The sequence below is a fragment of the Notothenia coriiceps genome, unplaced genomic scaffold (assembly GCF_000735185.1).
Source record: "Notothenia coriiceps isolate Sejong01 unplaced genomic scaffold, NC01 NC01_scaffold00025972, whole genome shotgun sequence".
NCBI classification, from domain to species: Eukaryota; Metazoa; Chordata; class Actinopteri; order Perciformes; family Nototheniidae; genus Notothenia; species Notothenia coriiceps.
The window spans coordinates 130,720-152,410 of NW_011358673.1; the positions used below are offsets into that span (position 1 = coordinate 130,720).

Below are 21,691 nucleotides of genomic sequence, written 5' to 3' on the forward strand. Positions count from 1 at the left end.
TCTCTCATCTTTATAATATACAGTATCTTCCATGTGTCAGGTCCACAAACTACCCCAACATTTTAAAATTCCCAGTAACTGTTGCTAAAAAAGGAAGCTACTACAGTGACCCTTGACTTTATTAAACATTAAATTGTTAATCCATGAGTTCTCGTTGACCGGTTCTGTGTTCAAGGCCAGTCAGTGAATGCACCCTGACGGGAGTTTAGTCAACATATGAGAAAATACTCATAGAACTTTAAAGGAAGTCTGGCCTATATCAACAAAGAGATCAACAGCTATTCAAGACAGAAACACACCCATAATACATATGCTAACTCTCATGCTCTTTTTGTATCGATGTCTGGACATTCCAAAGTCACACACACGACATTACTCCTGTTCCAATGCAACTGTTCTGCATACTTCCCAATCTGAATTAAATCAATAGGAAATGGTAATTAGCTTCATCCTCTTTGCTGTTTCTCTCTCTTCGTTTGAGAGCCATTTATTGTGAAGATGTTTTCTCTTTTTCATGGCGGTTAAAGAGCCCTTCCCATTACTGCAGCCAATGATGTTTCGTTCTGTTGTGATGTGCTCCCATCTGGTTTCCAGTGAAAATGCATCACTCCATTAACAGTGCCTCTGATCTAGAGGATGCTTTAATCTGAGACTATAAACTCCACTTAATTACATCCTCCAAAAGAGCTCTATTAGTATATTGCAATCAAACAGGGAGCACATCCATTTGGCAAGTCAAACATGCTCAAATGGCTTTTGAAAGTGTTTTCTTTCATCTTCTCATCTGATCATCGAATCATATTTGGAGGTCCCAGGTCCAAGAGCCCTAATGATACTTGTGATTTTTGTCGGTCAAAATAACATGCCTTGCTAATACATTGAATTCCATTTCTCTGCAGCAAAAACAACCATAAAAAATTGAATTTAGGGAAGTCTGAAGAGACTCTCTGTGTGGCACACTGATGACTTTATGCTTGACCTTTCACGCCTCTTACTGTATAACCTCCAGTCATATTCATAATTGCTGCCTGTATGCGTTGTGCCAGTTTCCATTAGTCTAGCAGTATTTTTCTATGAATTTAAACTTCAAAGGAAGCATGTTGGCCTAGTTTTCAATAGTACACAAAGACATTTCTGTAGAATACAAGATGCTTGGAAATTGCTTTGTCATGGTGTCATAATTCTTTTTTTTTTTTAAAGGTACATTAGATTGCAGCATATAATTAAAGTTAGTTTCTTCTGATGATGTAAATGGTTTGAAATAGATTCATGTCCACTTCTGGAATGTCTAATTAAAATAAGATAAAGAGAATCTAGGAGATATGGTAAATTACAAAATACCATCTAATCAACAAAAAACAATGCACGCTTTTTTCTGGGAGGTCACAAGCTAATTTATTATACCAGTCAATTATTTTGTTATGATCGACTCCGGTAGACACACCACTGTTGGCCTCTTGTTGTTAGGCCCCTTTTTAAGTAGTGTTACTTTTATTTGATCCATTAGACCTGTCTGCTTCTACACTTTCCCACATAGATGTGTGTGTGTGTGTGTGTGTGTGTGTGTGTGTGTGTGTGTGTGTGTGTGTGTGTGTGTGTGTGTGTGTGTGTGTGTGTGTGTGTGTGCGTGCATGTGTGCGTCGTTGTGTGTGTGTGTATGTGTGTGTGTGTCGTGTGTGTGTGTGTCTGTCTGTCTGTCAGTCTGTCTGTCTGTCTGTCTGTGTGTGTGTGTGTGTGTGTGTGTGTGTGTGTGTGTGTGTGTGTGTGTGTGTGTGTGTGTGTGTGTGTGTGTGTGTGTGTGTGTGTGTGTGTGCGTGCATGTGTGCGTGCGTGCATATATTCAATTCAAAGGTTTATTGTCATATCATATGCAATAAACCTGGAATGTTTAATTTAAATAAGATAAAGAAAATTCAGGAGATATGTATATATATCATTATATAATGATATATATATATTATATAATTGTTTATGTCTTTACACGCATTTCATCTATTCAAATTTGAAAATAGATTAATTGTATTCATTATATCATCAATCATCAAGTTAAAAATTTAAATTAATACTGGTAAATATACTAGTTAATCATTGAAAAAAATGATTAATGTTTTTAAAATCTAGACATTTTGGAAATTGTTATTTGTCTGGTATATATTGTTGTAAATGTAAAAAAATAGGCCTTATTTTGTCTGGCAAAAGAAAAAAAAACGTTTATCTTCGTCATATCCGGTATGGATGTGATTGATACTTCCTGTCTTCATCCGTGTAGCACAGGCCTAACAATGGCGTCCTGTAGTGTGGTGAGTATTTTCCCAATATTATTGGCAAACTACCGAGTTTATTTGATTTTGTTCGATGACATTATATGAGTATATTTCTCTGTGAAAGCGGTGTTTAAGTTCGCCGGTGGATACTGTGTTCCTGCTCCACACTTGTTGTTTACCACCTCCTGTTGTTGCTAAGCTAACCGATGTTAGCGAGTCCATGTTTACGTAAGCTATCGCTGCCTGATACTCTCGGTTAACTTTCCTGTAATGTACTACACTTCATTTACAGTGTAATTGGGCTCGTTTTAAATGACTTTAGATGAATGTAACGTTAACTGGCTTTTTTCAGACGTCTGCCACAGCCTTAGGAGAGGGACAGACACCGTCCCAGAAGAGAGAAGAGAGACTACTGAAATTCAGAGACTTACATTTGAAACGGGTGAGTATTAAACTTTTAACCCAACCTTGTTATAACACTCAAGCTATCCAGACACATTTTATTTTCGTGGCTCTTCTAAGCTACTACGTACTATTTTGTCGCAGGTGAAAAACACCTTCAACAAGACATCTGTCAACACGGTCTGCCCCAGCCAGTGTATTTCTGGTTAAATGTCACTTTCATACAGCTACTTGTTCAACATGTCGTGTTGTTTTCCACTGCAGAATGAAGCCCGTAAGCTCAACCACCAGGAGGTTGTGGAGGAAGACAAGAGGCTGAAGCTCCCTGCCAACTGGGAGGCTAAGAAAGCCAGACTGGAGTGGGAGGTTGCTGAAGACGCAAAGAAAAAGGTATTTAAGTCTAGTATTCATGAACTACCGTGCATATTCAATATGATATCACGAATCAGACAGTTGCCGTGTTAACAAACATACGTTTTTAGGCTTGATCTTCGAACCATGTATGTGTCCAATGGCATCTCTCCCCATACATTGACTTATATAATGGAGCCGAAGTACTTTACATAAAACTGAATGCTGGGCTACTACTCATTAGGATGGGTACTTTTAGGGGCAACATATTATGTTTTAGTCAAGCTGCACTGACTAAGAAAGAGTGCTACCATAATACCACTTTGGGTTTGATTTGATACATTTCTCTCTGATGCCCGCTAGGCTGTTTACATGCCAGGGGTAGAAATTAAGGGTCAAATTGGGCCAGTGGAATTGTATTATCACTGGCCCCACCATTGTAACCACTGGCCCAAAAGCATTCGTGCAAAGAAATCGACTAATAATGAAGAAAATTAACACATTTGTTGCAATAGTAATTTATGCACAAACTACATTACTACTTGTACTACAACATTTGAATCATCAGTTCTTCCTCATTTTCCTCAATTCTTCATATTTGGTTTATTAAAATAATTATATATTGTGGTCATTGTTAAAAAAATTCTGCTGTTATTATTATTGTGAGTATATTATTATTTGTATAATGTGCTTTCTGCCTTCCTGTCATCAGGAGATAGACATGTAATGGCTATGTAATAGATTAGAACCTTCCTTATCCAAACTGCTGGGACATTTCCCTTATAGCCAATACCTTTTATATTGTCTGACTCTTCACTTACTTGTCAGGCATAGGTCGGCATTGATGTACTGAGCCGACAAAAGACCCTGTTGATATCATCATATTGAAGCCAACTCCATCGATCAAGCCGGTGTGGCTGAAACTTCCTCTCCCTCTTCTTCTCCTACTCCCTGTCACTCTCCTTTAACTTTTCCAGTGACATTCTTTTATTTGAAGATTGTTTTTAGCCCGGCGCTTGGCCTGTTACCGGGCGCTCGCGGGAGCCTGCTCGCTCTGCAGCAAACAGTTTGCTTTTCACCCAACAACGACAACCGCCTCACGAAACGCTATGTTGTAGCGTTAATAAACGAAACAATTTAACAAAATTGCTTGTCAAAATACCAATACCACAGGACCATTTTCTTTTTAAAGCAATATTTTGAGTGTCCCGAGCAGGCAAGTGGAAAGTACGCTATGCTGGCCCGGGGTGTCTAAATAGTGCTTCCGGGCCAGTGGGCCATTTCTAATGTCGAGCCCTGCATGCATATCTTCTAGTCTAGATTTGATATAGCGTGGTGTAGGAATATGTCCCGAACCTGAAAATGATTTAGCAATCTAGCACTTTAGCTTTCCCGTCAATGTTTTTATTTTAATGGATGAATATTAGCTGCAAAGTTCCAAAATCTAATGGGAGAATTTCATTGGCGTTTTGTTGAGGGAACTAGCACAATGTCAACTTTCAGGGTTGGGTTACAAAAATACATCATCCCAGCACCCTCTATAACTGTTTGCCCTCAGAGGGAAGTTATTATTCACCAGGCGTCATTCAAATAATCAATAATCCTCCACCAATGCATTTAAATATTGCCGTACACTTAACTTTACTTATCAAATGTCATATGAAAGAGTCATGTTTTAATATTTGTCTTGCAGGAATGTGCTGACAAAGGAGAGGACTATCACAGAGTGAAACTGCTTGAAATCACAGCTGATGATGCAGAGCGCTTTGAGAGGAAGAAGAAGAAGAAGAACCCGGACCAAGGCTTTGCAGGTTGGTGGCTGGGTCTCCAGTAGAGACTGATATAGATTGTTTGCAGCGTACTCTTTAGTTACATGTTTTATACAAGACATAGAGTATGAGACATGTCATCAAGTGTTCATTAATCATTGCTAACAAAAAACTTCAATTAGAATCAGTTTCTTTTACTTACCTTTTTTAATTTCCCAAAAATAAAAATCCCAGGCGTATTATCCTGATTTAGGTTGACCGGCTTCATTCCTCAGAGATTGCAGCATATCTTTTTCTGTGTGCCTGGCCATCGTCGTGGTGATGGATACAAAAAAAGTTGCTGTGATAAAGTTATATCATATACAATGTGGATCCAGCAATACGTGATGGCAAAAAAATGGTCCCATTTTTAACGGGCACTATACCAGTTACACATTTCGTCATCAATGAAAACAACATTTCTGTCGTTTTGACACCTAGCACGATCAATGTCAGCATCCATTATTTATAACATTGGAGTGGATTTGACTTTGGAATTGTTATAATCACGTCAGGAAGTAATAAAGTAATCAATCTACTTTTTTGTAGATATGAGGCTACCAAACCAGTCTACTCATATTATTAAATTGTAATTTAATAGTCTACTCTTGAGGATTCTGTATTAAATTACAATTGTGATTCTACTTTTCTTTTCAATATGATCGAGAAGTTTATCCACAGAGTGAGAACACGGCTTTCTGAATCCCACACAGCAGACAGTATCGAGCCGTGCTGGTTGCATGTTAGAACCCCTTGGGATGTTAATCATCTCAAACTGCTCCCAATTTAATCTCCTTTTATAAAAAAAAAGACTTGCTGTGTTTCCTGAATATGGCGGCCATCTGCTGCATCAAAACCTCCTCTGAATTAAAACCTCTGGGGAGAAAATGATCCCCAGAAGGCCTTCAAGAGAGGAGGAGGAGGAGTTGCCTCTTCATCTCCTCCTAACGAGCTGCAGGTTGTGCCCATCCTGCTTGCCGTTTGTTCCGGTAATTATAACTCAGTTTTCATATCTCTCACACAATGGACTGCAGGTTATGCCGAGGCCCAGTTCCGACAGTACCAGAGGCTCACCAAGCAGATCCGACCTGACTTTGAAGGCTACGAGAAGCAGAGGGAGGAATGGTGAGTGAAGCCCCTTACCATCTTGTCTTACTGTGACAGTTCTGTATTTGTGTTTTCATTCTTTAAAAAGCTCAACATGGGAACAAACATGGCCGTAAAAAAAGATGATGACCTCTCTGCTATTGGGACCGTAGCTGTGACATTTCTCATCAAGTCAAATGAATTGTATCATTTTGCTTCCTGTGGACTTCCCAGAAATAACCCATCACATGTGCACAAGACATATTCTATACGTTGGTTATGTCCCCCCTCGTTTGCCCCGGGGCAAGTATTAACACACTAAATACATTTGGGGTTTTAAAGTGCAGTGCATGCTAATATGCAAGAAGAGTTCAGCGCCTGCAGGCTTCTCTGAAAACCCTGACGTTCATGCAGAACCGTGAAGGATCCACACACACACGTTTTCCTCCTGATGCAAATGATCCGTCTTTCTTCGTTAGATGACGACCATCACAATGATGGAATAGAGAAGTCAGTTTTAAGTAGGTTCAAAATGTGATTATCTGTGATTAATGCTTGACTAAGTCCTTTGCCGTTTGCTCCACAGCGGTGTGGACTTCCACCCCACGTCCAACAGCCTGATCCACGGCACCCACGTCCCCTCAAAGGATGGCATTGACCGCATGGTGGATGATGTTGAGAAACAGTAAGTCACACTCAAATCATCCTCTCCTGACTCTTAGTTTGTAAACGATCCCTCCATAGAATCCCCTCCATGACTTGATGTAAACATGTTTAGGCTCAACCCTTAAAAAGAAAATGGCATATAAAAGACTACATAGTCCAGTTATTGATAGAAAAGTGCAGATGTGTATGTAAACATCTGCTATTTAAAAGGATATTAAATGCATTCACATACAAACAGGATGCATTAAAACTCATTTACTCAACATCCCAATAGAAGCTCTGAAAAAGCTTGATGGCGAGGACTGAATAACTGAACATTATACGGCAACAAGGGCAAAAAACCCTGATAATTATGATTGGCTTTAGCAAGTCTACCAAATTAATTATTTCCGAGCCTCTGATAGACAGTGGGTACATTCAGAGCCTTGTTCCCGGCACTGGTACACCGCAAACGTGGCGTGGAGTCTGGAAATATGAGAAGATCAGTCATAAGAGATGATGTGTGGAAGGAATGAATTTGTGACCTCTGTCAATTTGTGAATAAGGGCCTGTTTGATGTGAGGGTGGAAATACCTTCAACAGAATAACTCAGGATAGAACCAAATGCACTGAATTGAGTGTTCTGGTAACTGTGAGTAAGCTTTATGGAACTCGCTACAAAGTCAGAACACTGATCAATTTAACCAATTAGGCGTACAACACGAAATGTCTGCCTTAGTGTTCTGTTACTTTTGTCTTTGTACCAAGTCCTTTTCACCTTGTTGTTGCCCCAGTCCTCTTCAGTTGTTGTGTATTGAAGACAGCCCCAGGCTGATGTAGAGATGTGACTGTGGGGCATTAGACAAGGGGTTCAGTTGCCAGGGAATGACGCACAACAATGCTTTGAAGAACCAAGAGCTCACAAATTGACAGCATTTTCCTCCAAGTATGCGTGTTTGGTTTTCCATTGCCACTCTCCATGCCAAATTCAAACGCACAACCCCCCCCCAAAAAATAATTGCCTGCAGCCAATTATCGTTATTGGATATGCCATGGATAGTGGCCACACTGGTTTGTGAAATCCTGCCTAAGCTGCTTTTATGTGCCCACGTCAGGATCGAGAAGCGGGCCAAGTACAGCAGACGCAGGGCCTACAACGACGACGCGGACATCGACTACATCAACGAGAGGAACGCCAAGTTCAACAAGAAGGCGGAGCGCTTCTACGGCAAATACACAGCGGAGATCAAACAAAACCTGGAGAGAGGCACAGCCGTCTAGAAGCTTCTGCAGCCATAGTCTGGAGGCTTGGGTGCATTTGTTTTTCATGTATTACAAGCCAACAATACTCGTTGTTATATCATTGCTAGAGCTGAGAAAGAATGAATGTGATGTGTGGTGGTCCTTTGTATGGTATGGAGGTGAAAACAGCTGTTATGATTAATCTTTTTATTTTTAAATAAACCACTGACAACTTATCTCGCACACTTGTTTGTTTTTCTGTGGGTTCCTGCGTGTGGTCGCGTGGTGGGGGGGTTTGGAGCGTGAGAATGAACCACCAGTAAGTAGCTACCATCAGACCTTGGGGCACATTAACACGGCGATGCCCGCCAACAGAATGTTTCGGTGTTGGTCCAAATAAAGTGATGAAGACCAACAATTGAGCAATTGAATTTATTCATTATCGTCTACATCTCCGACTAACTGGCCCCGAGCTGAACATGAGCAGGAAGTCTTGTGACTGCAGGAGAGATGAGACAACAGCAGGTTCCCATGCCAGGCCCCCAGTCTGTGTGAAAACACCAGCAATGCCCTCTGCAGAGAACACAGCCATGGCTTTGTGTACCAGTATCAAATTGAATCTTTATTTTCTCTTGCATCTAATCCTGATGAATCAAGCCTCCCAGAAAAGACATTTTAAGGATCCCCTCAAAGGGGGCTTCGCAAAGACGCCATGACACACGTTGTTTATGTTTTAATGATGAAAGGTAGAGGTGCCTTTTAAATGTCTTTGATATCTGACTCTGTATCACAGTTAAGGATTACATTTTCAGATTTATTATTGGGATATTTGTTTGTAGTTTTATCTGATTAGCTAGAGGATGTTGGCTGGGAATCATGTAAATTAACTTTTTAGATCATATGACACCTTTGATTCTTTCAAGGCCAAGTAAAGTAAAGCAAAATGGGTATGATTTAAAAGATGGTAAACAATAAAGAAATGACTGGATACATAGCAATGAGTTTAATTGGGGAGTTTTTCCGTAGACATAAAAGTCTGCAAGCAATAAACTGGCACCAAATCTTATTATAAAAATAGATTAAGCAAATCATATGACATATTGCACTCACCTCTTCAATCTGGCTTTTGATGTGTGATTGTTTTTGTATTTCTTGATTTTAATTTGACTTTAACTATATATATTTATTTGTTTTTCCTTTATTTTCACGATATCTGTAAAGTGTCTTTGAGCACCTGTAAAAGCGCTAACAAAAATAAATCTATTATATTCATCAGTTCTATAAGTATGACTATTATACATTGCAAGAAAAGCAAATGTTTTCTTAAAGGTGCTCTATTTTGCTAGTTCATATTTGTATTTTGTGCCTCTACTGTGACATCTTTTCATGCTTTAATGTTCAAAAAGGTTTTTATTTTTCTCATACTGCAACATCTCTTTTCACCCTCTGTCTGAAACCAGAGCCCACGTTGGTGTGATTACACAACAGGGATGTCGTGGTCTTTAGTTGTCTGAGTGTTGGCGGGGTCTACCAGGGGCCGTGCTGGTTGTAAAGTCTGACTGCTGCAGGAGGGAAGGAACTGCGGTATCTCTCCGTGAGACAGCGGGGGTGCTGCAGCCTGTCACTGAAGGAGCTGAACAGTGCAGACGGGGTGTCCTGGAGGGGGTGGGACACATTGGCTGCCATTACAAGGAAATAATGTTTCCTTGTACGATGTGAGGGTCTAAGGACAGAGGGTGTCGTATTGTCATACTGATATTTTGTACAAACTGTGAAGTCCACTGAGACAAATGTAACATTTGTGATATTGGGCTTTATAAATAAACATTGATTGATTCTCCTGTCTCCCACCACCTCCACAGTGTCCAGAGGACTCCCCAGGACAGAGCTGGCCTTCTTAACCAGGCTGTTCAGGCGCTTCCTGCCCCAGCAGACCACACCAAAAAAGATGGCTGATGCACCTATGTGATTGGTCAACTGCTTAGAGATGTCCAGCCCCTGAGCATATCATGTACAATGTATTGGAGAGCTAGCCAATAGAAGCACAAGTGTTATGAAGTGATTTCAATATGTAACGGAAGTAAACAAAGGAGTACAATTCATGCCTTTAGCAGAGGGGGGAGACTCCCTCTGGAGGGAACTTTTGGATTTTAGCCTTTGCATTTAGAAAAACCTATACAACACATACAGAAAAGGAAAAACACAAACAATAGGGCTCCTTTAAAACTAGACACTACTCTGCTTTTCTTGTGTGCTTTTCAATGATACTGGCATATAACAAGTCAACTGGGTCTGCGCTTGTTCTCACATACTGCTCCAGCTCCTTTGAGACTGTTATGTATTTGCATGTCTTATCTCTAATCAAAGCAAGGAATCAGAATAACAGGTGAGTTGTACAGCAGGAGACACGCAGTCTGGCTGTCAGACATCATAAAACAGTGTGATTTTACCTTTTTATTACAACAGATTGTGACATGTATCTAAATATCAGCTTGGAAAATCTCAAGAGCAGTACAATTTATTACTCACTTTACAGATCGCTATCTAATCCAATAGATACCTTCTGGCAATAATACATCTGTAGTTTTAATATGTGCCAGGAACTAATCAAATCTAAAATACACACACACACACTTAGCAGCCGCCTGAACAGCACGATGTATCAAGTTATTCAAGAAGGAACATGTTCACATCATGTGAGAGCAGACAGATGATCACCAAACATTAATAACCATCCACTGATTCCCGTCATAAAGAAAAGATCGCTGAGAGTGCCTGTAATTCCTCGATTGTGATCACTATACCATGGCCCTAAAGCTAATGGAATTCAGCCATCAATACAGTAAATGAATGATTATTTGTTGTTGCTTTAAGTAGATGTCAAAGTAAATACATTAAAAAATATATATCTGAATCATAGACTTGACTTAAGTAAACAATGATATAAAAAAGTGAAATCTCCATATAGGGGATACAGATATTAAATATTAAAAACCATGTATGTTCACTTTTGTCTCAATGGTTTATTTATGCATAAACTGAATCAAAATGTCTGTAGCCTACATTAAACAAGTTGAGTTTATTTGTTTAAACGTGTGTATATGGATACCGTGGTTTTATTTAAATTAGGAACCACCGCATCAACTAACCTGATCCTTAAACTAAATTGCCACGCATATTGAAACCCCTAAAAAAAAAAACAGATATGGTGATTCAACGGTCTCGAACCAGGCGACTACATCAACCTCAGTCTGAAACAACACTCATCCGAGTGACAGACAACTGTGGTAATACTGCCACCGTGTGGTCACTGATCCGTACTGCAACCCTCAAGCTGCACGAATCACAGGGTGCCGCCATATTCTGTGTAGCGTTTGATACCTGCTTCTAACCTGGCTATTCTGGTTTGAGTTCTTTTGTGGATAGGTTTATGTTTCTTTTAAGATGATACTTAAAAGACAAAGGCCTATCCCACTATAAATTGTTTTTATACCCTACTTACATACTCTTGTAACTGATTTGTAAGAGGCAAGTTATTTTCCAGTATGGATAAATAACCTTTTTGGTATTTGTAAATACAAAAAAAAGATTTTAGTCAATGCTGGAAAAACTCCCAATTCAAGCTCTTAATTTAAAGGTCACTGATTGCAGTTAGATGCATGAAACAATAACAGACATAAAACTTTGTAATCAAATAAATATCTTTATTGAAAAAAATCACAATATACAACAAAGGGAAAAAAATATCCCACCTGAATGAATTTCTTCAGTTGTTCCCACTTTACTCTTTCAACATCTGAAAAAAAATTGCGACCATAATATGTTGAAGCATATGTACAAATCATGTGCAGTATTTACAGGGTCCATGCACTCTTTGACACACTAGTGTGTAGTAGAGAATGTGTGTTTGCGCGCATTCATAGATTTGCCTGATTTGACCCGAACCCAGTGACCGTAGGGCTTCCTGCTGTCGAAGCTGTCCACTCTGGAGGTTACCTTAGCTCCAGACTGAGCCGCCAGCGTGGGCTTCACCAAAGAGTTCTAAGGAGGGAGAAGATGGGAGAAAAAAAAGACATAAGACAAACTGAATAATGTTTTTTAACAGTTTGGGGAAAACAGGAGGAAGCTGCTAACTTGAAATCACTTACATTAATGCTGAAAGAGATAGTTTTCCTTTTTGGGGACATCCTGGGGCTGAATACATCATCAGACTCCTCCTCATCGCTCTGTTTCAGAAAGACAAGAAAACCACACCTAGTTAGATATGTGTGTGAAGCTGATGGTAGGGTGGCTCTGACAGTTTGTAAACTTCATATAGATGTGTTATAGTCCCCATTGTCAAATTGTGAAGCACTTCTATTGCATGTTAATTATTTAAGTGTTAACTTCAACACTTAAAACCCCCATCCCACTGTTGTCAAAGACTCGGCTCGAGCATTAACTGAATCCTACTAAAGTCAGACCTTGAAACATAATAAAACAATAAAATGAAAGAGAAAAAAAGGATCAAGTAAAAAGGGATGTCTTCTCTGTCTACATTGGCTGAATGGTGGTGACGTAGGTTTCCCAGCTCAGCACACGGCTGGTGAACCAACTTATCTTTGGCATACGGAGTGGAGTTCTTCATCTGTTTCTAGCTCTCGACAGGGATAGTCACTATAATGCGGTCCACACGCCTTTGCTCCATCAGCGAGTGAAGGATTCTGCTAAATAACAACGACCCATTTCAACTGCAAGCATAAATACATTGGAAATTTCAAAATTTGAAAGTGGAGTCAGTGTAATATAATGTATGAATTTCTTGAGCATCATATATGTGTATAGTTAGCATTTGTATGGACTTTGTACATGTCTGATTGTGAGGTAATCTACATATGTGTTTGTTTAACTGCAGGCCTCTAGTTGATAAACTTACACATCGTGGAAATTATAAAGGAGGTACCAGATAAACTTTCACGCAAACATATTGTTGTCACCCAAGTCACATGACAGCCCTTTACTCCCAGGTGCCGATGAGTGAAGGAGACCACTGTCATGTTATCTATGAAGACAGGAATAAATACAGAGAGCATGTGTATTCCCTCAGGGGTCCAAGCACACAAGACAGGAAATTCAACACAACATTGACCTCAAGATAAACAACTGTAGACGTTAGACTGTATCTTTGATTAAAAAAATGATGCAACGGCTAAGATCAGCTTATATTATGAAAATATTAAGTCATCCTGTACAGCTTAAGATCTATGATTAATATTAAGCATGTGGTAAAGATCGATTATGCACAAGTTGAAAGATTGTTGGCTATCCCTAAATTCTCAACACCCCTTACCTTGTATTTAGGTGTAGTCCATGATGAAAAAAAACATGTTTGCCTTTATTAAGAATATGTACACAGCTTAATTTTTGTATTGTGTTTTGTGTTAACATGAAGCAGAAATGCACCCACCTGTGACTCAGTCTTTTCAGGGTCTTGTCTCACCCATGTATCTATGGACACCCTTTTGAACTCGACCGACTCCTCGGACAGGACTGGTTCCACACTCTCAGGAAGTTCCTCCTTCTCCACTACTAGGATTGTCGTTGCAGTGGCCTTTGCAGCTCTGACCAGTTCTCCTTTGTCTGGGGAACACAACATGTGCATACGATTATATCAGTTGTACAAATCAATATTGAAGTAGTTATAATTTCCTTATTTTAGAGAATCAACTTACCATCCAATCTCAGGTTGACAGAATCCTCTGAAGATCCAGATCTTGAGCTGCCGCTGTGGGTTCTGGGTTGGGATTTGGAAGAGGGGCTCGCGGCCCTCTTGTTCCTGTTCCTGTGGCTGGAGGACCTGGAGCCGGCCCTGTCCCGACGTGGTGGGGCTTGGCGGCTACGGTCATTTCGGCGATGGTTGTCACAGCGACAACGGGAAGAAGGTCTGTGGCATCGGGGGTGAGAGCGGGACCTGGAATGAGACGAGGAGCTGCTGCTGCTGGAGGATGATCTGTAGCGCCTCCTGCGGCTGACACGGCCCTTGGAGCGGCCGGAGCCAGAGGTGGGTTTGCTGCCACTGTTGCTCCTGGATCGGGAGCGAGAAGGGACCGGGCTGCTCTGGTCAAAGATGACTTTGATGCCATCAATTTGACGATCGTAGGCCATTTTAGATAGTGCTACTTCTCCCTTGGCCATTGTTTATGTGTACTGCTACAAGCTGTGAAATAAAACATACACAAATATTAATACGTTTCTTTTAACTAGCTTTCAAATAGCTATGATCGAATTATTAATAACTGGCGTTATCAGATATTTGAGCAAAAGTAATATTATTTAAATATGCCTATGTCAAAACATGGCGAGCAGATAGACGTAACTGCAATGGCGGAGATGAGGCCTACTGGAAAATTCCAGAATGACGCAAGCTAAAGATAGCTTAAGCTAACAGCTGCTGTAACTCCAAACCAGACCATGTCAAATTCATTCGCCTGTGATTTGATAACAAGTTTAACACATACATTAAATGACATTGCAACGTAATATTACATTTAAAGCAGCGGATACAAGTACATCTGGATTGGCCAAACAAAATTAGCCATGCTAGCGGACGGAAGTTAGCAGTAAGGTCTTACCGTGTAGATTGTAGCTTTGTTCTGGTGGTAACGTCGATGTAAACGATTCAAGGTAAGAAAATAACCTTCAAAACGTATATCAAGACGATATATTACGAATATTAATCAAATATGTGAGTTTGTAGCCGTTTATTAGCAAAAGCGAAGTCGATGTCTCTTGGCTGACGTCTGTCGTCGTCGCTTGTTTTGTAACTACTGTTGCTGTGGGCGCAGATCTACTTTCGAAGCCTATGGAAAATTCCAGTCACGTGACGCCCATAGCGGTTCAAAACTCATGAACGAAAGGAGTTGATTCACTGTGCCACCAACGTTTTTCCTCCTTGTGCCCTTATTACTAATGTTTTATCAACCTGAATTCGAGATGAAAGAAGGCGATTTATTTCAGTTCGTTCAGACTATGTGACACAATAACAAAATAATCCAATTATGTTGTCCTAGCTGCAAAACAACAGAGAACCAAAAATGTTTGAATCCACCTTTACAAAGATATGGGGTGAAATGCAACATTTTATTATATATGCCTACAAATTATAGATACATACAAATATACCATGCCGTGTCTGTTATGTAAAGCCTTCATTTAGAATCTTTAATTCTAAATGAACTTTAATGAGGAAAGTACACATTCAGGGGATTTGACAGTTATTATATTCACATTTCTCAACTTAGACTACTTGTGTAAGGCTTTCTTGCACATATATTGACATAATAGCTAAGAACAATGTCAACAAATCTAGACAAATAAAGGTAGCCTAAAGAAAAGACTGGATAAATATGGAAAGAAACATTAGAAAATAGTTACAACTAACAGAAGATTTTGAGTAAACTATTTAGCAATAACATGCTTATTTTTTTGTTAACTAATCTTTAATTTACTGACTTTGTTTCAGGAATGCAGTTATGTAATCCTATAACAAACAATCAATTCAGTGCGCATTATTATGTGAAAGCAACGAGATCCCTAAAACGCAGTATTATGGTGGTGTTGCCCTTTAAATGTAACCTCGCTCTGTAATCTCGCGATCTTTTATGTAACCTCGAATCTGTTTGCTAATCTGCTTGCTGTTCCTGCCCACTGACTCCTCACTTGCCTATACGCGGATCCCTGATTTGCTCGTTGCAGTCTTTTGAAAACTTGAAACAGGCAAACGTATCGAGCAGAAATGGATATGCTAAATGTGCTACCGTCCAATTTTGGATATGCCATATTTACATACCTCTACAGCTGGATCATGCTGGGGTATTTAGCAGTCAAGGTTGGGGGTGCGAGGAAGAAATTCGATGTTAAGGTAGATAACTTGACTTTAAATAAGGAAAACAGGTTGCAAAGTTCTGTGGACGCTAATGCTTTTATTGGATGTGTTTTCCTTTTTTGTTTCTAGCTTTAATATGACATGTTTAATCTCTCTATTTTGCAGTATCCCACTATGTACAGTGACACGCATCAGGTTTTCAACTGCATCCAGAGAGCCCATCAGAACACCCTGGAGGTGTATGCTCAGTGGCTGGTTTTCCAGACCATTGCAGCCCTTGTGTATCCGGTATGTGTATCCTGCTTTTATCCTGCATACACACAAAATACTTTGTTGTTGATGTCTATAATATTTATTCAATAAGTGGATTTTAAGGACTACTTAAAGTGTTACAAAACAAAAATGTGTAGGAGGGTGGTGGGCAGGCAATCATCATGAACTCTGGCATCTATTCTCCAGATAATAAAGACAGCATTGGTGACAGTGTCACAGTGACTCAGCATATTTCCATTACACTGTGTCACCCCTGTATTTCCTAAACTGTTTATAATTCTGGTTTTCTGTTTGTTCATAATCTCAGTTGTCAGCGGCTGTTCTGGGGGCTATCTGGGTGACCAGCAGGTTCTCCTATGCCTGGGGCTACTACACAGGAGGTAAGACTGATATTGTGTTAATGTTATGTGGATTTAATGGAGGGCAAAAGCACCAAACTTAATTTATTGTTTTTTGTCCGAAAGATGTTGCACACATTTTAATGCTGGCAAAACGCATTAAAAACACACACTACCAATAATATAAATATATATCATAGTATATGGGTCAAAGTTATATGCACATATAGACATTGAAGGAATATAGGCAGATTATAAAATTACATCAATACTGAGTGATGTCTATCCTGTTGAACTCATCAAAATGTATATTTGCAAAAAAATACTCATCATTTAAAATATTAGTGGTGTAAAAACGAATTACCCCCCCTGCCCCCAGTTTTGTTTAATCATTCACAGAAGATAGCATTGAGAAAAAGATAATGGCAACTAAGACATGCATGGTGTCTAAAATATTGCAATTATTTAAGTGGTTTTAAAACAAGTAATGCAAGTTGGATTTCATTCCACTTTAGATAAGATTGGATGTACGTAAAAGGATTTTATTTTGTCACAGCAGCATGTTGACAAGTATTACACATTAATTAAAAATAAAATATATAGAATGAAATATAAATCTAAACAAAAATGACAATATACAGAATAAGGTAGAATACTATAATAGACCAGTTTACTGCTAGAACAAAAATAAATAGGCATATTATATACATTATTTAAATGAAATGTTATAAAAGTGATCATTTAATGTAGGCTATTCTCAACAGAATAGTGTTCATTGTTGTTTCATATAGTTCTACTTTGAATGTTAACATTGTTCTGTTTTATGTTTTATTTCAGATCCATCCAAGAGGATGTACGGAGCCTACGGCTACATTGGATACTTTGGCGTCATCTTCCTGTCCATATCTGTAGCCCTGCAGTTGCTTGGAGTCTATTAAGACAATTGTCATCTTGTTTACTCATTTGTACTGACTTGCATGACACTTCCAATGTATCAACTATAAACAGCAGTACAATTCATAATAATTTCAAATTGTAATGCGTTAGATATTTTGTATGGACCACTAGCTTGATGCTATCTTTGTAATGCAATTATGTTTTTCAATGTCTACTCCATGTGACCATCAACAATAAAGTAGATTCTGATCCAAACAGACCCAGATACTGTAAGTCTTCTTTAGTACCGTGTTCACAGTTAGTTAGCATTAGAACTGGGAATTAAGAAAGGGATCTGCAGCCTGCACGAAGGCCCCATGTGACTCCCACATGATGTGCCAATCTCACTGCAAATGGTTTTAAAAAAACTCTAAAGGTCATCTAAAGAAAATTCTAACAGATATAATAACATGTTGATGTGAAATGATCAAAATGCCTCTGATTCTCTGAAATAACCGAAACGTTTGTCAATCAACAGCATGTTTTAAACAAGTAGGCACATTTAGCTGCCCGGCACCTGCATCACTGATCCACAGAGTAAGCAATGCAAATAGGCTAAGGCCTCTAATCAAGGAAATCAAAAATATAAATACAACTTTTTCACACATATTTGATCTCTAATGCATTTATTTATTCTAAAATTATCATTTAACTATATTTTATTGTTCATAGGTCCCCTATTATACTGTTTTTCATCAATAGGTCTCAGATATAAACAAACATGTCTCTGAAGTGGGGGTTACCTTGGTTGGTTATTGGCTAATGGTGGCCAAAATCTGATCAGCTCATTTTCAGACAGGTTTTTACATAAATGGATCAGGACAAAAAGTCAGTGAATCTTTGTTCCTGGAACTTTCAGAGTCTCTTTGCACAGAGGGGACACGTGTTTATGTATAAAAGACATGAAAAAGTGGATTTTTAAAAATTATTTTCGGCTTCGAGTCGAACTTATCTTGCAGTATTATTAGAAGTGAATGTGAAAGTATAATCAAAATGCTTATTCACAGTGGTTCGTTCATAAACTAGTTCTAAACTTGTACTTCCTATACGAAACTTTTGTGCGGAAATTGTCCCTGCAGAAAATGAAAAAATTACTCCAAAGTCGGATTGTATATAGTTTAGTGACTGTTTTTAACATACATAGCAGATAGCACATGTAATACTTTATACTAAAACTGTTGTATTGCACTGTAAATGTTCAAACGGTAGACGATAAATTGTTTTATTTGTCATTACCTTTTAGCATCAACATATTTCGAGGTCATAATATCCACTCCCATTTGTTCATGTATTCGTTACAGTAAAATCATCTATTAATAATGTCACAAAGTGGGCCTGCCTGATAGTATACTTTTTAAATGGCTTGTAATGTTACCATATTCCCACGTTGTCCACAACACCTGAACGCACCAGTATCAACGTCGATCAAACGGGAGTGCATGAACTGCGCATGTGCATGACCGAGCTGTATCGGAAGCACAAATCGGGCTTAACCAGGGGGTTCACATCAACAAAAACGAAAATAAAAGGTAAGAATTCCTTTGAAAATGGCACTACAAACAAGTAATGACCCCGGGGTGTGTTTTTACGCTCAGTACTACTGTTGTCGTTTGAGTTATTATATTATATTTTTTAGCAACTTCGTAGCGAGAAGAAACCTTCAAGGAAATGTTTGCTAATGCCAAAGCGAGCTATGAACAAAAGAACCCGTTGACACAGCCCTGTTTGTATCTGATCTAGACATATATATATATATATATATATATATATATCTATATATTAGTAGTTTTTGTTACAAGTTTAAACTGGATACATTGTCAGCCTTGGTGTCGAATAGATTACCGAGTTAAGTGTACAAATACTTAGTGATAGTTGGTGCTGCTTGGTATATAAACCAGGGAGTTGAGCATCATAGTAACGTACTGCGGTTGCGCACAAACATTGTTTTCCCGTTCTAATATCAATTTGTTGGTGAATTCCATTTGGCTTGTATACATAACGACTGAGTATGTCCGGAAACTGTTGATGTTGTTGTTTAAAGCATTTTGACCTTACGCCCTTTCCCAGAGTCATGTCAGGTTTTCTGGACGGAATCCGGTGCGGAGACTGCGAGTGCAATGTGGACTGGGGGGAGAGAAGAAACGCCATCGCTTCTGTAGCTGCTGGAGTTCTGGTATATACATGAGCTTCTCAATAACGAACGAACAAACAAACTAGCTAAGGAGATGAAAGTGCAAGGCCTTCCTGCTCTTTGTTTGCATCTGGCTCCTAGCATTTATTATGTAGAGCAGTGGTGTAAAGTACTGTACTTAAGTACAATTTTGAGGTACTTTTACTCCACTGCATTTATTTAGTAACTTTGTAGATTTAGTTTAGCTATGTGAAATATAATCAACACTTAAATCAGACTTTAGCAACACCTAGAGAACATCTACAAGCTACCCTGCCCCATACTAGTAATTAAACTAGCTGCACCTTTAACAGCTTTGATTACACTCTCTTGCAACATATTGTGTATATTATTCTGAAATGGACCAATCTGCATAATTAGTCATTCTACTTTTGATTTATATTTTGATGCTTGTACATTTACTTGAGTAACATTTTGAATGCATTAACTTTTAATCTAACAGACTATTCCTGCACTTTGGTACATCAACTTTCACACAAGTACAATATCTAATTATTCTTCCACCTCTGATGCAGAGCTTTATATACCTGTTTTACCAGGGTACACATTTATTACACATTTTCTGACATCCATGTTTGTTTCGTTCATGAAACTCCTGTGGCTAACTGTGGATCTTGTTGTTGCAGTTCTTCACTGGTTGGTGGATCATCATTGATGCAGCAGTGAAATATCCTGAAGAGGGGGAGTTTCATCATGCCTACCACACCTGTGGAGTCATCGCTACAGTGGCCTTTCTCATGTGAGACATACTCTGTCAGAAGTCTGTTTCTGTCACTGGAAATGTTTGACAATATGGTCGTATCATAAGTTTCATTATTTATTATTTTGGGTGCACTCGGCTGAAAGCAGCCTCAGGTTAAAAGCTCATCTCCAGGCCTAACTTACTGTATGGAGTTGCCCCCCCCCCCCCCCCCCTTGTCATGAGATGTTATCACGTGACCTCATTTAGTTCTGGAGAGCAACACTGTTGTTGACTTTAAAACAAAAATAGTTTAGCCTTGTTAGCATCCCAAACAAAGTGCCGTCTTGTTTAATCAGATTGGAGATATGGCAGAGATCTCTTCAGAGGATATCTCAAACACCAAGCTCACACCAAAACAATCTAAAAAATCTGAATTGATAGAGGAAACGCACTCGTTTAAAAAAAAAAAAATTGAAACCAATCTCCTGAACGGAACTGAGCTGCTCCAGGGCATGGTGGAAAGCACCAATTAACTTGGACCTTTTTTTCGATTTCCCAGCTCAAAAAAGGCTGCAGTTTGGGAGAGCGTCATAATGCTCATACTTCTTAAAATCTAAAGGAAAAGCATTCTTAATATACACAATTATTAACATGGAGTCTGTCATGATAAGCAATCAGGTGAAGTGAAATTATTTAGAAGCTGATGTGTTTGTAATTCTCTCCTTCGACTTGTCTAGGATCAATGCTGTTTCCAACGGCCAGGTGAGAGGGGACAGCTATAGTGAAGGCTGCATCGGACAGACAGGTGTGTATGATTGGATATGATCAACTGTGTATATCTCACCACAAACACCTAATTCACCCCATTTATATACATGGCTTTTTTACTGGACATACCTCTGCAGCACTTTCGCTGTAATATCAGACCATTTCCTTGTAATAGTGTTACAACATACATGTCAAGCAGTTTAATCCAACTACATAAAAAAAATGTAATGTCCACCCTGTAACGCAGCCTCTCTTATCTATGTTTGCAGGCGCTCGAGTTTGGCTCTTCATCGGCTTCATGCTGGCGTTTGGCTCCCTCATCGCCTCTATGTGGATCCTGTTCGGAGGATTCGTAGTTCCTCGTAAGTCGCAACGTGCACCAATTGCAGAAAAAAGAGAGAAGCCAGTATGATGCAATAACTTAAATACTAGGGCTGTCAAGTTAACGCGTTAATAACCCGTTAACGCATAAAAAAATTAACGCCACTAACTATTTTAACGCGATTAACGCATGTGTATTTTTGATCCTCGGCCGCCCCGAGTTTAAAATACCATCTACAAGCTGATGCTGACAGCCCCGCTCCTGCCGCCCTGTGTGTGTGTGTGTGTGTGTGTGTGTGTGTGTGTGTGTGTGTGTGTGTGGCGCGAGAGAGAGAGACCTTACGTGTATTGCTGTTATTGTTAGCATCTGGTGCTAGCTAGCTGCGCTAACGGATATAAGGAGCTGTTTAAATCAAAACAGAGGAGTGATATTTCGCCGACAACTGCGCCGAGCACTTGACTTTATGCAGGTAGCCAGACAGTGGGACATTGTACGAAAAGTCAGCACACTCAGCATAGT

General features: G+C 39.3%; 4 protein-coding genes across 7 annotated transcripts; 3 read left to right on the top strand and 1 right to left on the bottom strand.

The window, feature by feature from the left end:
• Window positions 1-2,239: 2,239 nt before the first annotated feature.
• Window positions 2,240-8,034, top strand: syf2 (SYF2 pre-mRNA-splicing factor). Its single transcript, XM_010783878.1, has 7 exons — window positions 2,240-2,300; window positions 2,617-2,706; window positions 2,931-3,056; window positions 4,711-4,828; window positions 5,860-5,950; window positions 6,498-6,596; window positions 7,672-8,034. The coding sequence occupies exons 1-7, from the start codon at window positions 2,283-2,285 to the stop codon at window positions 7,835-7,837; spliced, it is 708 nt and encodes a 235-aa protein (XP_010782180.1). The 5' UTR covers window positions 2,240-2,282; the 3' UTR covers window positions 7,838-8,034.
• Window positions 8,035-11,480: 3,446 nt separating this feature from the next.
• rsrp1 (arginine/serine-rich protein 1) lies at window positions 11,481-14,621 on the bottom strand. 4 transcript variants are annotated; one of them, XR_799546.1, is made up of 5 exons: window positions 14,410-14,621; window positions 13,510-13,994; window positions 12,714-13,417; window positions 11,947-12,501; window positions 11,481-11,839 (listed from the first exon to the last, which is right to left on the bottom strand). XR_799546.1 is itself a non-coding variant. In XM_010783879.1 (5 exons), exons 2-5 carry the CDS (start codon window positions 13,970-13,972, stop codon window positions 11,681-11,683), a joined length of 873 nt encoding a protein of 290 aa, XP_010782181.1. In that variant the 5' UTR covers window positions 13,973-13,994; window positions 14,410-14,614; the 3' UTR covers window positions 11,481-11,680. The 4 variants fall into 4 exon arrangements, 1 of the variants encoding a protein (XP_010782181.1); XR_799545.1 differs by having other exon boundaries at window positions 11,947-12,504; XM_010783879.1 differs by having other exon boundaries at window positions 11,947-12,024; window positions 13,245-13,417; window positions 14,410-14,614.
• An 836-nt stretch (window positions 14,622-15,457) lies between these two features.
• mgst3b (microsomal glutathione S-transferase 3b) lies at window positions 15,458-17,431 on the top strand. The gene is made up of 4 exons (XM_010783880.1): window positions 15,458-15,698; window positions 15,828-15,950; window positions 16,243-16,315; window positions 17,111-17,431. The coding sequence occupies exons 1-4, from the start codon at window positions 15,573-15,575 to the stop codon at window positions 17,209-17,211; spliced, it is 423 nt and encodes a 140-aa protein (XP_010782182.1). The 5' UTR covers window positions 15,458-15,572; the 3' UTR covers window positions 17,212-17,431.
• A 1,197-nt stretch (window positions 17,432-18,628) lies between these two features.
• On the top strand, window positions 18,629-21,277 carry tmem50a (transmembrane protein 50A). Its single transcript, XM_010783881.1, has 5 exons — window positions 18,629-18,738; window positions 19,277-19,382; window positions 20,027-20,139; window positions 20,820-20,887; window positions 21,120-21,277. The coding sequence occupies exons 2-5, from the start codon at window positions 19,281-19,283 to the stop codon at window positions 21,260-21,262; spliced, it is 426 nt and encodes a 141-aa protein (XP_010782183.1). The 5' UTR covers window positions 18,629-18,738; window positions 19,277-19,280; the 3' UTR covers window positions 21,263-21,277.
• The last annotated feature ends 414 nt before the right edge of the window (window positions 21,278-21,691 follow it).

Excerpts from the sequence above, each read along its gene's own strand:
- mgst3b (XM_010783880.1), top strand. The coding sequence starts at position 15,573 with ATGGATATGCTAAATGTGCTACCGTCCAATTTTGGATATGCCATATTT. Across the intron at positions 15,699-15,827 it reads GGAAGAAATTCGATGTTAAG|TATCCCACTATGTACAGTGA; the intron begins GTAGATAACTTG and ends TCTATTTTGCAG. Across the intron at positions 16,316-17,110 it reads CTGGGGCTACTACACAGGAG|ATCCATCCAAGAGGATGTAC; the intron begins GTAAGACTGATA and ends GTTTTATTTCAG.
- tmem50a (XM_010783881.1), top strand. The coding sequence starts at position 19,281 with ATGTCAGGTTTTCTGGACGGAATCCGGTGCGGAGACTGCGAGTGCAAT. Across the intron at positions 20,140-20,819 it reads GCTACAGTGGCCTTTCTCAT|GATCAATGCTGTTTCCAACG; the intron begins GTGAGACATACT and ends CGACTTGTCTAG. Across the intron at positions 20,888-21,119 it reads AGGCTGCATCGGACAGACAG|GCGCTCGAGTTTGGCTCTTC; the intron begins GTGTGTATGATT and ends CTATGTTTGCAG.
- rsrp1 (XM_010783879.1), bottom strand. The coding sequence starts at position 13,972 with ATGGCCAAGGGAGAAGTAGCACTATCTAAAATGGCCTACGATCGTCAA. Across the intron at positions 12,025-13,244 it reads CTGAAAAGACTGAGTCACAG|AGCGATGAGGAGGAGTCTGA; the intron begins GTGGGTGCATTT and ends TTTCTGAAACAG. Across the intron at positions 11,840-11,946 it reads CTATCTCTTTCAGCATTAAT|AACTCTTTGGTGAAGCCCAC; the intron begins GTAAGTGATTTC and ends CTCCCTCCTTAG.
- syf2 (XM_010783878.1), top strand. Across the intron at positions 2,707-2,930 it reads GAGACTTACATTTGAAACGG|AATGAAGCCCGTAAGCTCAA; the intron begins GTGAGTATTAAA and ends TTTCCACTGCAG. Across the intron at positions 6,597-7,671 it reads GTGGATGATGTTGAGAAACA|GATCGAGAAGCGGGCCAAGT; the intron begins GTAAGTCACACT and ends TGCCCACGTCAG.